The sequence below is a fragment of the Carcharhinus amblyrhynchos genome, chromosome 25 (assembly GCF_965287045.1).
Source record: "Carcharhinus amblyrhynchos chromosome 25, sCarAmb.v2.hapA, whole genome shotgun sequence".
Taxonomy (NCBI): Eukaryota; Metazoa; Chordata; class Chondrichthyes; order Carcharhiniformes; family Carcharhinidae; genus Carcharhinus; species Carcharhinus amblyrhynchos.
In genome coordinates, this window is record NC_137348.1 from 17,882,982 (window position 1) to 17,896,330 (window position 13,349).

The following is a 13,349-nucleotide window of genomic DNA, read 5'->3' on the forward strand; positions in this document are numbered from 1 at the left end:
ATTTCATTCATTCATGCTGTCCCAAAGGAGTTGAGAATTGGCGGGAATGTTACTGTTAAAAAGGCACATCCAGTTGTGGAAAGGGAATGAGGTTGATTTTTGTTTGTCCATATTATGGTGAAAAGTTGGCCATGACTTGGAGGCACTGGCCTTTTTGAAATCACATCAGAAACTGGGTGTCAAACCAGAATTGTATTGCTGGTCATTGGATTAAGGCTGGCCAATATCAGGCTACCCTAGTACCACTGAGTGGGGCTCCCAAGGCTATTTTCCTGCACCTTTGTGTCCCACAAAATACCAAACTTTCCCTGACTGACCTCTCCTCCGCTATCACATATGGAAATGATTGGAGTGTGGCACGGTGCTTCTTCCAACCATTTCCAAACTGGAGTGACAATCAGAATGCTTGTTTTGCATATTCAAATTGGGCTACTGCCCAAAACAGGCAGGCCCTGCGGTTTTCAAATTGGTACCAGCTTCCTCAGTACTAAGGAGATTGTGAAGCTATCAACTCCATCCCTCGGTCATAACCACCCCATTAAGGCCAGGAGAAAACAAGTGGAATCAGCTTCCAAGTGTCACTCGAGATTAAATCGCAGAATCTTGAACATTTTTAATTGATATATGTATCTGCTTTCTTTTTCCAATTTCCTCCCCCTGTAATTTCCCCTCCTCTCCTGGGGGCAGTGATTCACGGTGAGGCAGAGTTACAGGGCAGACTGCGGCACCTGGTTTTCTTCTTGTGCAAGTGCAGAGAGGGAATGTCAGCCAGCCATTCCCAATGGGATGAACATCACAGCTGAGTCCATTGTTGTCCCCCACCAGACGTCTTATTGTGCAGTCACATCCAGCAGTGTTCAATGGACAGCAGTGAGAAGTGGGTACCCTGACTGATTGTTCCCATTCCTAGCCCAGGTATTCTGTGGGTAACTGCACCATCCCTATCAATATATCTGGTACTAACCAAGGATTAAATCCTCCTTGGTATTATAGGATCATTATCACACAACCATCAGGGCAACTCAATACAGACTTCCCCAATGAATCCTCAAATCCAAATGGCAACAGGACAATTAGGAAGGCAGCTTTTCCATCAAGACCCATTTCCCAGGCACAAACATATACAAAACTAACCAGTGCTGCCTAAAATAGTATTTTTTAATTGATGTATTTGCTCCCTTATAGAGAATGACAGTGGAAACAACTTCCAGGAATTAACTAACACTACAATTTTACTGTGACTACAAGTTTCCTCCTGTCAGCTCTTGAGTATTTTTAAACTAGGTGTCAGACGATACAGGACCTATAACAAGGAGCAGGAGATGACGTTTCTCAGGGTGTGTCACATTGCTCCCTTCCGGAATCACGTCTGGACTTGATTTCACAAGGGCATTGCTGCATTTGTGTCACGGTGAAATAAACAAAAACTACCACACAAAGATGGCAGTATAACTGTAATTTTCGATTACAACAGAAATTATAATCTGAGATAAATAGCATGCTGGAATATCATAGAATCATTTTATTCCTACAGTACAGAAAAAGGTCATTTGGCCCATCAATTCTACACTGACTCTCTGACAAAGTATCTTACCCAGGCCCTCTCCCATCGCCTTTCCCCATAACCCCATCAAACCAGCACATTCTTGAATGTTAAGACACAATTTAACATGGCCAATCCATCTAACCTGCATATCTTTGGTCTATTGTACCTTCGGGACCCCTCCTTCTGACATATATATTTCTTCCGGTGCCAGGTTTTTGTAAAAAAAAACTTTACAATATTATATGGGTGGCCTGGTGGCAAAGTGGTTAGCACTGCTGCCTCACAGTGCCAGAGATCCGTTTGATTCCTGGCTTGGGTTACTGTCTGTGTGAAGTTTGCATGTTCTCTCCGTGCCTGCATGGATTTCCTCCAGGTTCTCCAGTTTCCTCCCACAGTGCAAAGATGTGCAGGTTAGGTTAATTGGCCAAGCTAAATTGCCCCTTCGTGTCAGGGGGATTAGCAAGATAAATACATGGGGTTACTGGGATAGGGCCTGGGTGGGATTATTGTCAGTGCATGGTCGATGGGCCGAATGGTCTCCCTCTGCGTTGTAGGAATTCTATTCTATTCTTCTATTCTATTCTATTGTACACACTACTACTAAATTCCTGTCCATCTTTGCTCAGCAAAGACAATGAGCCTGCATCACATACAGGCATAGTCTTTATCCAGTATAAGCCCTCACCATCAGCGAAAGCAAATGCAACTAGCTTAATTCACTGAAAAAAAAACAAAGAAACTTTATGTTTCAATAATTGTTCCATATTTTCCGATTTCTTCTTTAGGTAACAGATATCAAATACACCTAATATATGAAAACTAATGCGCTTTTCGTAAAATCAAATGGCCTCCAGATTATATTGGTTCCTTTACAAATATTTTGTGTGGGCAAGCCCTTGTGTACAATAGCAATCGGCTGTGCCCCCGTATGGGCCACAGAAGCTCAATCATCAAATAAAAGTAGTTCAAAGAATTTGATTCCACACTTAGTCTTTTGTTTTATGTTCTGGTCGATACTTTCTAACGATAAAATAGCAGCTTTTTTGGCCTTTTTTTTAAAAGAAATGCAATCTGTGAGCTGCCTATCATACTTAAGGAGGTCCAATAAAAAAATCCCAGAGAGAAAAAAAACGGTGGGTTACCATGCTGAACGTACATACTTGTAAAAGCATTTCAGAACCAGTGTGCTTCCAAAGAGCTGTTGATTTATGCGGCTGCATCCCATCTCATTAAATGTTTGCCGCTGTCAGTCTGAGGTAGTGTTCACAGCAGGCTGTCATGTCGTGTCACACCAGGTATCACGATCCAACAGAGGTTAATAAGTATAAACTATTCTGGTACACAACAGTTTACAGATCTCAGCTGCACCGTTTAACATGTCAGATCAATGTGTGACTTGCTTGTACATTTAAATAATTTTGTAACAGAGCCCCAGGACGCATGTCGCAAAACTCCAAAGTCAGGTAAACCCAGTTGAATTTCACTCGGTATTGTGAACCTTACGCTACAGGGTGACCAAAGGCCCTAAGCCAAAGTTCAGGAAACACAACGTTGGACCAGTTTGCATTTAAAGGAAAAAAAACTTTCAGAAGCTCAATAACCTCAACAAAGATTTTCCTATGTAAGCATTTACTGCCAGTATCCATGGTGATGGATTTTCATGCTGTAACTATGAAATTCACATTGTTGCCACTAACCACTTAAGACCCTGTTGGGAAGGCTAGTGAATGCCTGACAAAAGTTGATGCAAAGCAATAGTTGTTGTCTTTTGTTACTTGCCAGGCTTCTAGCAGAGTACTATTATGCCCCTGTGATTGAAGTGGCCATGTTAAAACCCGATATATAAAAAGGGGCTAAATTTCAGTGAGAGGCATGAAGTGTGATAATGCAGTGGACAGCTATGTGGGGTAGACCCTTTATTTTCTCTCTCTAAGAATGACATCAGACCGATTCTCTCTGGAAAGCCCAAAGTTTGGCAAAAGAAAATCTTACCGACAAAACGCTAAAGTCAGAAACTTACTCCCCTCCCAAAAAAGAGAGAAGTGAAACAAAATAGTCTTGTAACTTCACAGAATCTGACACGGAATAAATAAATTGAGGATTTTAGAATAGAAACTCCAGACTCTTGTCCTACATCAGTCAGTCACATTACAGTGTCAACAGTAAGAAGTAGATTTGTGCAGGCAAACGTTTGCAAATACTTAATATTCCGAATTTTAGCATTTTTTCCAATTCTGTCAATTAACTATTCAGGGAGAATTAGTGTTGTCATTCTTACACAAAAATAAAGGGTCTACCGTTAACCCTGCGGCACTATTACACTTCACAGCAGAAAAAAACCTAGCAAAAAAGTGACAAGACGCGTATAATAAAGTTTTTTTCTAAAAAAGTTGTCTGGTCTGTAACGGTTTCCTTTGTAATTGAATGAGGACTTCCCACAACTATGTAACTATACTTGATCATAATTCCAGAGTGATTAGTGTTTCTTTCCTGATTCTGTCGATCAATTAAGCACAACAAAATTTAAATGTTGCGCGTTTCCCTACCTTTCCAGGGTAAATGGCTAACGTTAGTCCACCTTAAACCTGCGCAATATACAATAACAGCAACAGCAAATTAACCTTGGGGTCCCGTTCTCCGCTCCGATGACTCGGAGACCAGTATCAATCCCTTGATTAAATTACACATTTTTCTCCCAATCCATTAAAAAAAACACCTATAGTTAATGTATTTACGGCACTTTTAAAATGCGGGCCATTTATTTAAAGGAGTTATTCCCTCGATAATCCAGTTATTAGTACACACACAAACACACACCTCCACTGCTCATTATTCTGCCCTGACATTCAGACAAAAAAAAATCCGCCTGTCCATTTTAGAATTGGCTCGATTTGATATGTGGCACCTATTATAAAAACGGAGTCACATGTAAATTCCTAGCAACTACCTCGAAGGAACGGGATTAGCGTTCGTTAGCCGGTCAAAATGGTTTTAAATCGCCCAGCCCCGAATTGAATTCGTAGAGTAGGAACCGGGCTGCTGGATTGTAACGGGGGCGTTTCTAAACCGTTCATATCTCGTTCCTTCATACACACACACACATAATGGCAGTGTTTGCATTTAATTGTTCCTAACACAACGAACGGCCTCGCCTCCAAAAGACACGCGGATTAGGTGCATTGACCATGCTAAATTCTCCCTCAGTGTACCCGAACAGGCGCCGGAGCGTGGCGACCAGGGGATTGTCACAGTAACTTCATTGCAATGTTAATGAAAGTCTACTTGTGACACTAATAAATGAAAAATAATAATCGTTCCTTTGCATTTCCCTCGTTTCTTGCTTTCCGAATTCATGTCGATTTAAACATGAGTTTATTTTTTTCTATTTTAAGCGCCTATTGTAAACGGGTTCCCTCGTACTCATTTTTAATAAAACGCATTATAATTCGATTTCGAAAATTGTAGCATTTTTAAAATAATATTTCGGCCTCAATTGTTGTATTATCAGGTTAACTTTACAAGGCTCCCAGTTGGAGCTACCTGGACATTACAAAGGTGACCCGTTTGCCCGTGTTACTCACTCCCTCTCCTAATCGCAGAATGCAGAGGACCGTATTGAATTTATTCTCCCGCTGCTTCACCCTTCTAATTCCCCGAACATTAAAAAGCCATCAAGCAACGTAAAAAAAAATGAACTGAGGGTCCCATATGTGTCCAAATCTCCCAGCTTGTCCGAGTGTGTTTAATGCGATAGCCCCGGGAGAGCTCCTCCGAGGAATATCTATGGCTTTAACCATTCTGGGTGAGGAACTTCCAAATTTAGTTCTCGGGTTCAAATTCTCAGACTCCGTTCAGCGACTCAACTCTCGAATAAAAGTTGGAAATGGAAATTGCCCTGTAATTAATTAAAGCCCTTGTTTAAAATGCGCGAACAGGTACTTGATATCATTGTATTTCCCCTGGCGCCTTGTTACTCCATTAGCTGCAATTATGAAGACTTTCTATAATGTACACCATCTTCTAACTTTTTAAAAGTTTGCAAAAGAGACTATGTCACCCTGGGAAGGATTGGTGGTATTTGTGGTAAAGGGGACGGAGTGGAATAAGGGTGCTTTCCTTACAGTTTTGATATCAGAATTTCTGAGTGGGCTTCAAGGCACCGCCTCTCTACATCAAGTTGACGTGTGAACTCTTAGGAACACTTAAACAAAGTCCCGCGGCAATTCTCAGCCCCGCACCGTCTAACTTCTCTCAGAGAAAATTAATCTGGCTCATAATGATTTTAAAAGTTCCCTCTTCACACCTCCCCTTCTTTCCCTTTTCACACCTTCCCTCATTTTCCCCTCACACTTCTCTCTCTACACACCTTCTCTCCTTTCCCTTCACAACCCTCTTTCCCCTCAGTCCTACCCTTCTGCCCCCTCATTTTCCCTATTTCCCCCCACACTTTCCCTTTCACATCTTTCATTCACATTTTCCTTTCTTCCCCTCACACTTCTCTTACCCCCTCACACCTTCCCTTCTTCCCCTCAGACTTCCCTCTTTCCATCTCGCACCTTCCCTCCTTCCCCTCACACCTTCCCTCCTTCCTCCTCACACCTTCCCTGCTTTCCCCTCACACCTTCTGACACCTTCCTTCCTTCCCCCTCGTACTTTCCCTCCTTCCTCTCACACCTTCCCCCTTTCCTCCTCACACTTTTTCTCTTTCCCTCACATCTTCCCTCCTTCCCCCTCACATCTTTCCTCCTTTCCCCTCACATCTTCCCTTCTTCCCCTCGCACTTCCCCCTTTCCCCCTCATACCTTCCCTCCTTCCAGCTTTATAATTCCCCAGCACACTTTGACCTAATTTGTCTATAATGAAATACGAAATTTGGTTATTTTTTTCAGCGAAAGGGATAGATGAGGGTCGATAGAAGAGAGTCATTGCTTTTTACCGAAAGGGAAATGGGTTTTATTTTAAAGGATTATTAATAATTTATCACACAAACCAACGCGTCGATATAAAGCGCAACACTGCCCGTGTTTCGAAATATTTTCCTCGCTCTCAGCTTTATCTTAGCGGATTTGTTTTTTAGGAATATGATGGATTGCGACATCCAGAAAAGGCCAATTTAACATCCCCTCGTCTCCACACCATCGCAATCAACATGTTCTCGCTGTCATTTGTTATTTCCCCCATACATCTATTAATGGGATATTTGATTTTTAATATACAAAACCAAGTTTGCATTTTAAAATATTCTGGGAGCACTTTCCAGCCACATTTTTGTTTCCCAAATTACAGTTGGAAACGAGTGTTTTAAGATAACAGACGCACTTGTTGAACGAGCGAACCCGGAGGATTGGGGTAAAGTTGCTTCCCCTAAAAGACACACAGCGCAACTTGCACCAGGAAGATGTATTTAGCAATCGGCCTGAATTTAATCAAGGCGCCTGTTACCAACACGACTGTGTTGCAGCCCCGATTACAAGGACAGTGTATCCGACAACAAGTGTGAGGGCCGAACTTATATTTTTTTTTAAAAAACCATAAAGACGCCTAACCGGGTTAGGCATCTTCTTTTGTATTTACAATCCGTATAATCATCCAGATCTCTGCACAGTCAGTGCAAGTGCGGACTGTAGATTGCGGAATAAACTTGCGGCTCCAGCACCGCCGAAAATAAATTCTCCAGAACCCCAAAAGGCATCTTGAGTCTCCTAAAAACACTGACACCAAAAATACAAATAACGATCTGGCGCCTCAAAACAAAATCTCACCCTTTAGAATATTTCTAGGCTTGTTTTAGAAATGTATTTCGAGTGGAGGGACTGCTTGGTTTTACGGGAATTCGATATGAAATCTCTCGGTAGAAAACGCCGGTGCCAACTCCACACTTTTGAGGCAACGAGGAATTTGTACAGTCGGTTCTTGTCGCCTGCGTGACGGGAGGTAAATGTGTTTGCTTTAAAACTGCTCCCGGGGCGGTCGGTTCCGAACGGTCTCCACTTTTGTTCTGGGAGAGGGAGGGGGATATTCTGGGCCGTTGTGGTATTATTTAGCTGTGGGTGTGTGTGTGTGTGCGTGTGCGTGTGTGATTTTGTTTTGTACATATGGCGACTGCTGTACGTGACAGCTCTTCGGAAGAATAGACAGGCGGCCTGCCCCAGTCCAGGTGAGTCTATCTCAGCGTCTAAGACCAGCTGACAGTCGGAATTGCAATAAAGCAAACGGAGAGCTCGCCGGAGGAAAGATAGGATGTGTCTGGGGATGGGAATTAAACACGCTCACACACACACTATATTCTATTCTGCTCTAACTTGAATAAACACGCGGTACTTCACCACGAAGGACTGCCGCCTCCGCTTTGCATTTTACTGTTTCTGATTAAGATAATTATGGTGAAGGGGAAATATTTTAGCATCATTTGGGGGTTTTGTGGCATGGTTTTTACTTCCAAAGCTTTGGATGCTTTAACAGAGCTTTTTTTTAAAGCGACATAATCATTTGTTAGGAGAATTCCTATCTTCCTTAACCGGCTGTAATATGTACATTTCACACACAGGTATGTCCACAGTCTGTAGATCTTAGGCATGGTGGCTAACGGTGGAATTATTTTGGGTGCATTGTACGAATGCGTGCAAAATTTCTAAACCGAGCCGAAAAAAGAATGAACCCTCACCAAATTGGGCTTGCTAATGGTCTACTGCTGTGTCATTATTCTGGCACCGCGACAGTGGCGGTGCCCCGAGTGGGTGACAGATAGATCACGATGACCCAAAATCGAAACATCTTTCAGACGAAATGAAACCCCGGGACATTTCCACACAGTCCAAAGTCAGGCACCCGCCGAGAGTTACAGGCCGTAGTACACGGTTATAAGCGGTGCTTTGTTAAAAATAAAATAAAATTTGTCCAGGCCTCGACAAGCACATGAAATATTCTGCGAGGATTGAATTTTGTGAAATTGAGAAATCCTTCAGGATGTGGAGGCCCCAGTTTGCTTTTAGCAACCCACGTCCTGTCAAAAACTATCAGGGTATGAACCTCAGGGTAAAAAGAAATACTCAGTCAATAACACTGAACAGATAGCAAGAGTTACCAGGGAAACAATTTTTTTTGGGGGGGAAATAGCAATTCATTTTTTTCAAGAAATGTCGGAAGTTGCGGCTTGAAAACCGAATCAACACACGCACAAAAAAAAGCCATAATCCACATTTTTAAACAAGTGATAATAAACGGTGAGTTCCCTTGCCTTCTGTAGGCGAGACGTGCAGACACTTACTGTTCATAGTCGTGCTTGCAATAAAGTTTCCTATCCCGAAAATAGCAACTCTTGGTGAGAGGTTGTTGACACACCGTACATTGCAGACAATGTTCGTGCCAGGAAGCTTCGTTGACTCTTAGAAGGAAGCGATCTTCTATAGGTCTTTGGCAACCGTCACACATTTCTTTATGTTTACAGTCGGAGCCTACAGGAGCAAGAGAGAGAGACAGATAAATAATAATGTTTTGTCAGAACAAGAAAAAAAACACACACCCTGCCCGAATGGTGTTTCTTCCTTTGGCTTTTCAGCCCCGGAGCGAGAATTTGGAAGCGACACATTCCCTCAAATATCACTCCCCTCCCTCCTCAGTGTCTCCGGCCGGCTGAAACACACCTTCACCACTTTTTTAAAAAAGAAAGCACAATCTGTCACTGTTTCCCCAATGGGTTGTAGGAAGTGGAATCATTTGGAGAGAGAGTGCCCTGTATCTGCCACTACCAGCAATGTTATGTCACCCCCTTCTCAGTGAAGAAATCATATCATACACATTACTGCTTCCCCCCCAATCTCTCCACCTCAAAAAAGGAACAAAAAAAACCCCTCCAGAGATCCTAAACCACACGGAACAGAGTCTGCAGTCGAAACCCTCACTCCTCTCTCGCAGCCGAATACTTATTTAAAGCCAGCAAAAGGTTTGGAACGCGCGACCGGCAGAGAGTAAGTGGCCTGTCATCTTCTTTTTTGAAGGTGGGGGGCGGGGGGGTTCGAAAAAAAGATACAAAAGAAAAGTTTGTAAACACGTTATTTACCCAGTAGCATTCCCAGAGTGGCTGGACCTGAACGTAACGGGCGCTCCTCCATTTTTATATCGTCCAGCATGCTTGGAGTGTCGGGTTCTCTTCTGCTGAAGTACCTATCCAGGGACTGGGGACCTGTTGCGAGAGCCATCCTCAGGGTCACTGATATGCAAGTACCAAACGGCGTCCCCCCCCCCCCCACCCTCCTCCCCCCCCCCTCCCTCCTCCCCTTAACACCTCCAACTTTAATGCTTACTTTAGTACAATCGATACAAGGCTATTTACCATACACGACCACATGCACAGGAGGTGGGGAGGGTGGAGCGAGGAGGTTGGAGAGGGAGAGTGAGAAACTTGGTATTCGGCAATAATTTGATCGCCGCACTTACAAGTAGATCAGCACTTGATTGAGTAGAGAGAGACAGAAAAAGTGTTCTCTTAAATAAACGCGGACTTTTCAGCACCTGGGGGAACACTAGTGAGGGAGGAAGGCTGGAATCGACCAGGACAAAAAGTTACAATCCAACCTTGTCGGGTTCTGTTGTTTGGGGGTGAGGGGGAGGGGGATCAAGGAGGAAATTAACTAGGAGTAAAATCCCAAGAAGCCAGCTGAAGGTTTTCCCTGGGTGCGCGGATGGGAATGTGCCATACAGCGTCCTTTGGAGCGGGTGGGTATGGAACCTGGGAGTGAAAGGAGGGAGGGTGGGAGGAGGGAGGGAGAGAGGGAGGGGGAGAGAGAGAGGGGGAGGAGGAGAGAGAGGGGAAGGAGGAGCGCCCTGGCGCACGGATACAGACGCCAGCACGCTGGCGCTGCGCTGCCTGCCACCGCACCCCCCCCCCCCCGCCCCCGCCTCTCTGTCTGTCTCTCTCTCTCTGTCTCTCTCCCTCTCTCTGATTCTCTCTCTCTGTCTCTGTATCCCTCTCTCTGATTCTCTCTCTCTTCGTGTCTCCCTCTTTCTCTCACTGTCTTTCTTTCTCTCTGTTTCTCTCTCCCTCTGTCCTTCTCCCTCTCTCCCTGTTTGTCTCTTTCTTTCTCTGTCTCCTTTTCTGATTCCGTGTGCGTCTTTCTCTGTGTTTTTGCCTCACTGTCTGTCTTTCTCCCCGTCTGTCTGTCTCTTTCTTTCTTTGTCTGTGCCTCTCACACTATATTTCTTTTTCTCTGTCTCTCTCTCTGTGTTTCTCTGTCTCTGTCTCTCTCTTTCTGTGCTTCTCCCTGCCTGTCTCTCTGATTCTGTCTGTCTGTCTCTTTCTCTCACTATCTTTCTCTCTCTCTGTCTCTCTTTCTTCCTCTGTCTCTCCCTCTGTCTCTCTCACTGTCTTTCTTTCTTCCCTCTGTCTCTCTCCCTCTGCCTCTCTCCCTCTGTCTCTGTGTTTTTCTTTCTCTGTCTCTTTCTCTGCGTCTCTGACATTTCAACGTTGTCCCCGTTTTGGCCGCTGTAGCAGTGCTCCCACCCCCACCCCCACCCTCACCCCCACCCCCACTTCGACACACACATACACATTCAGTGTGTCCACTCTAGCCAGGAAATAGAACGCCAGATACATAGACACCAGGTGGGAACTCCATTCACGTTTTTAACCCCCATTCTCAACGCTAAATCCTCACACTTTCTTTACTATCTCCTTGCTACAAAGCACAAAATATTGAAAACGAGGGGAAAGAAATGAGAGACAAAAAGTGTCATGATATTTTTCCTTGGGGTGGGGGGCGTTAGGGAAACTATTCCCACTGCCTCCCCTTCACACACATAGGATTTTTTTTAAAGACAACATTGCAGGAATAAATCCGGCACACCGTGTGTACATTTCCATCCTGGAAATGGGAATTGGCGTTAAGTGACGAGTTAATGGTCTCGGAAATACTGTGTTTTTGTTTATGTTAAAATGACAGGAAAGGAAATCGTTAAAGTGACCAATTGCCGCTCGGAGACTCACTGCAGATGTGAAAGGTGAGACTTTCAAATATTGAGAGAACCTAACGCATCCTAAGTATGGCCATGTAGTTCTGACTAATACCTTTGCCCTGTAAGGTGACTTAACTCAAAAGAAGTGTGGTAGATGTTTACTTGGAAACACACACACACACACGCGTTTCGATTCAAATTCTCACAATTCTCGCCAAATCGACTTTTCCCACAACACCATCATCCCCTGTCCGGAGATTAAAACACTACTGAATTCATGCCAAAAAATAATACACATTTGATCTCATATTTAATTGTTACAACCCAGACTGGCGATGAATTAAACATTACCAAAATCAATTTGAACTATTTTAAGGTCGCTAACTGGCGAGGCTGGGGTGGGTGGGGAACCGAATTAGGAAAATAGGAATCTTGCTAAGCGTGCCCTGCACCTGGCGATGGCCAGCTATACTGTGAAACAGAACCAGGGGAAGCGAGGACGGTTACACTCCGTATCCTGTTCCCGACACAATTACCACAATGAACGGCCCAGCATTTCTGAGCCTGAAATCTGCATAGATGGTTCAGGCAGATATTGTTCAGAGCCTCACGGGAATAATTTATCATTTTGGTGACAGAAATAGAGATAATATTCAAAAACAAAACATGCCCTTCGTAATAAAAGGAAAGTCAGCTGCATGATTGTCCGGTCCTCCGACTGATTCTGGATTCGTAACCTCTCACATTCATTCGATATCTGTACTGGGAGACACGCTTTCAGCAGGCTCGCTTGTCTTTTATAATAAAACATATAGTTAGCGAGGCTGTCAGAGCGACTTGGAATTAGTAGGATTTTTTTTTAAAATAACGCATCTTTGTATCTAGAAGCGATTTGGAGGATTGTTTTGGGACGCCTTATCTTTATTTTATTTTTCCTAGTTGAACGCCTGACCCTCAATATCTCAATTCTAAACGTCCTGCCTCGGCTACATCCGAATTTCATCAACTGCATGTGTCTCTAGGTGTTAGTGAGAGAGGCTCTTGTTCGAGATCGGCGGCTTGATAACTGTGCGGCCGAAATTGTCCCTTTCTCTGGGACGGGTCTGGTGCGTATTAAATTCTGGGAATAAATGATGGTCACACTTGGGCGAATTTGCCTGTAAATTGTTCAAGTTAAGCGCGCCCTAGAAAGTTCCAATGATGCTCTTTTTTTTAAATGACTGTTGGACGCTGTGTTGTCGCAGGAAGATTGATGCGAGTTAAGATCAGTGGCCTTTTACTTCATAAGTCCTCAAGCGTTAAATAATAGCGGGCTCCCCTCTTTATTTTGATACACCACTGGGTCGCCTTCACGCTGTAAATTCGGCTGAAAGTGGCCCCTAATTTTGTTTGTATCGCCAGCTTAGGCGAATTGAAAAATATGAGTCTCCCGCTAGTGCTGATTTTAGAATGGGAGCTGGTGGGGCAGAGAGAGAAAAACAGCGGCACAGTCAGAGCTGGTTGCTTTCCTGCTGATGGTCGCCACCGCCCCCCTCCCCCCCCCCCCCCCCCCCGCAACCCCCCAACACACTCTCTGAACGAGCGGGTTTATCGAATCGAAATGTACTTACTTTCCATCCCTCGCTCCTAAACCGACGCCCCGGCTGTAAAGGGGAACCGGGAACAAACGGGAAATTCTCACACGACTATTGCTGTATCAAGACACCTCTCACAATCTTCACCAAAATGCGAAGTGGCCCCAAAATCCATTCGAAAGGACACTTCGGATAACACCTAAATGTAATTCACGCTCACAGAATTGTCGAGGTTCATTTAAGAGTGGGGGGGGGAACCACGGGTCGGGGTTATTAAA

General features: G+C 44.2%; 1 protein-coding gene across 4 annotated transcripts in view; it reads right to left on the minus strand.

Moving 5' to 3' along the window:
* Positions 1-13,138, minus strand: part of LOC145358140 (LIM/homeobox protein LMX-1.2) — a 197,168-nt gene extending 184,030 nt beyond the window's left edge. For 2 of the 4 annotated variants that reach the window (XM_080211819.1, XM_080211818.1), the window contains exons 1-2: positions 9,606-9,744; positions 8,814-9,000 (exon numbers count right to left, since the gene is read on the minus strand). In XM_080211819.1, the coding sequence (XP_080067945.1) occupies positions 8,814-9,000; positions 9,606-9,744 (326 nt within the window). Of the gene's footprint in view, positions 1-8,813; positions 9,001-9,605; positions 9,745-9,982; positions 10,290-13,107 lie in introns of those variants that run through there. The other 2 variants (XM_080211820.1, XM_080211821.1) reach the window with 2 other exon arrangements.
* Between the last annotated feature and the right edge of the window lie 211 nt (positions 13,139-13,349).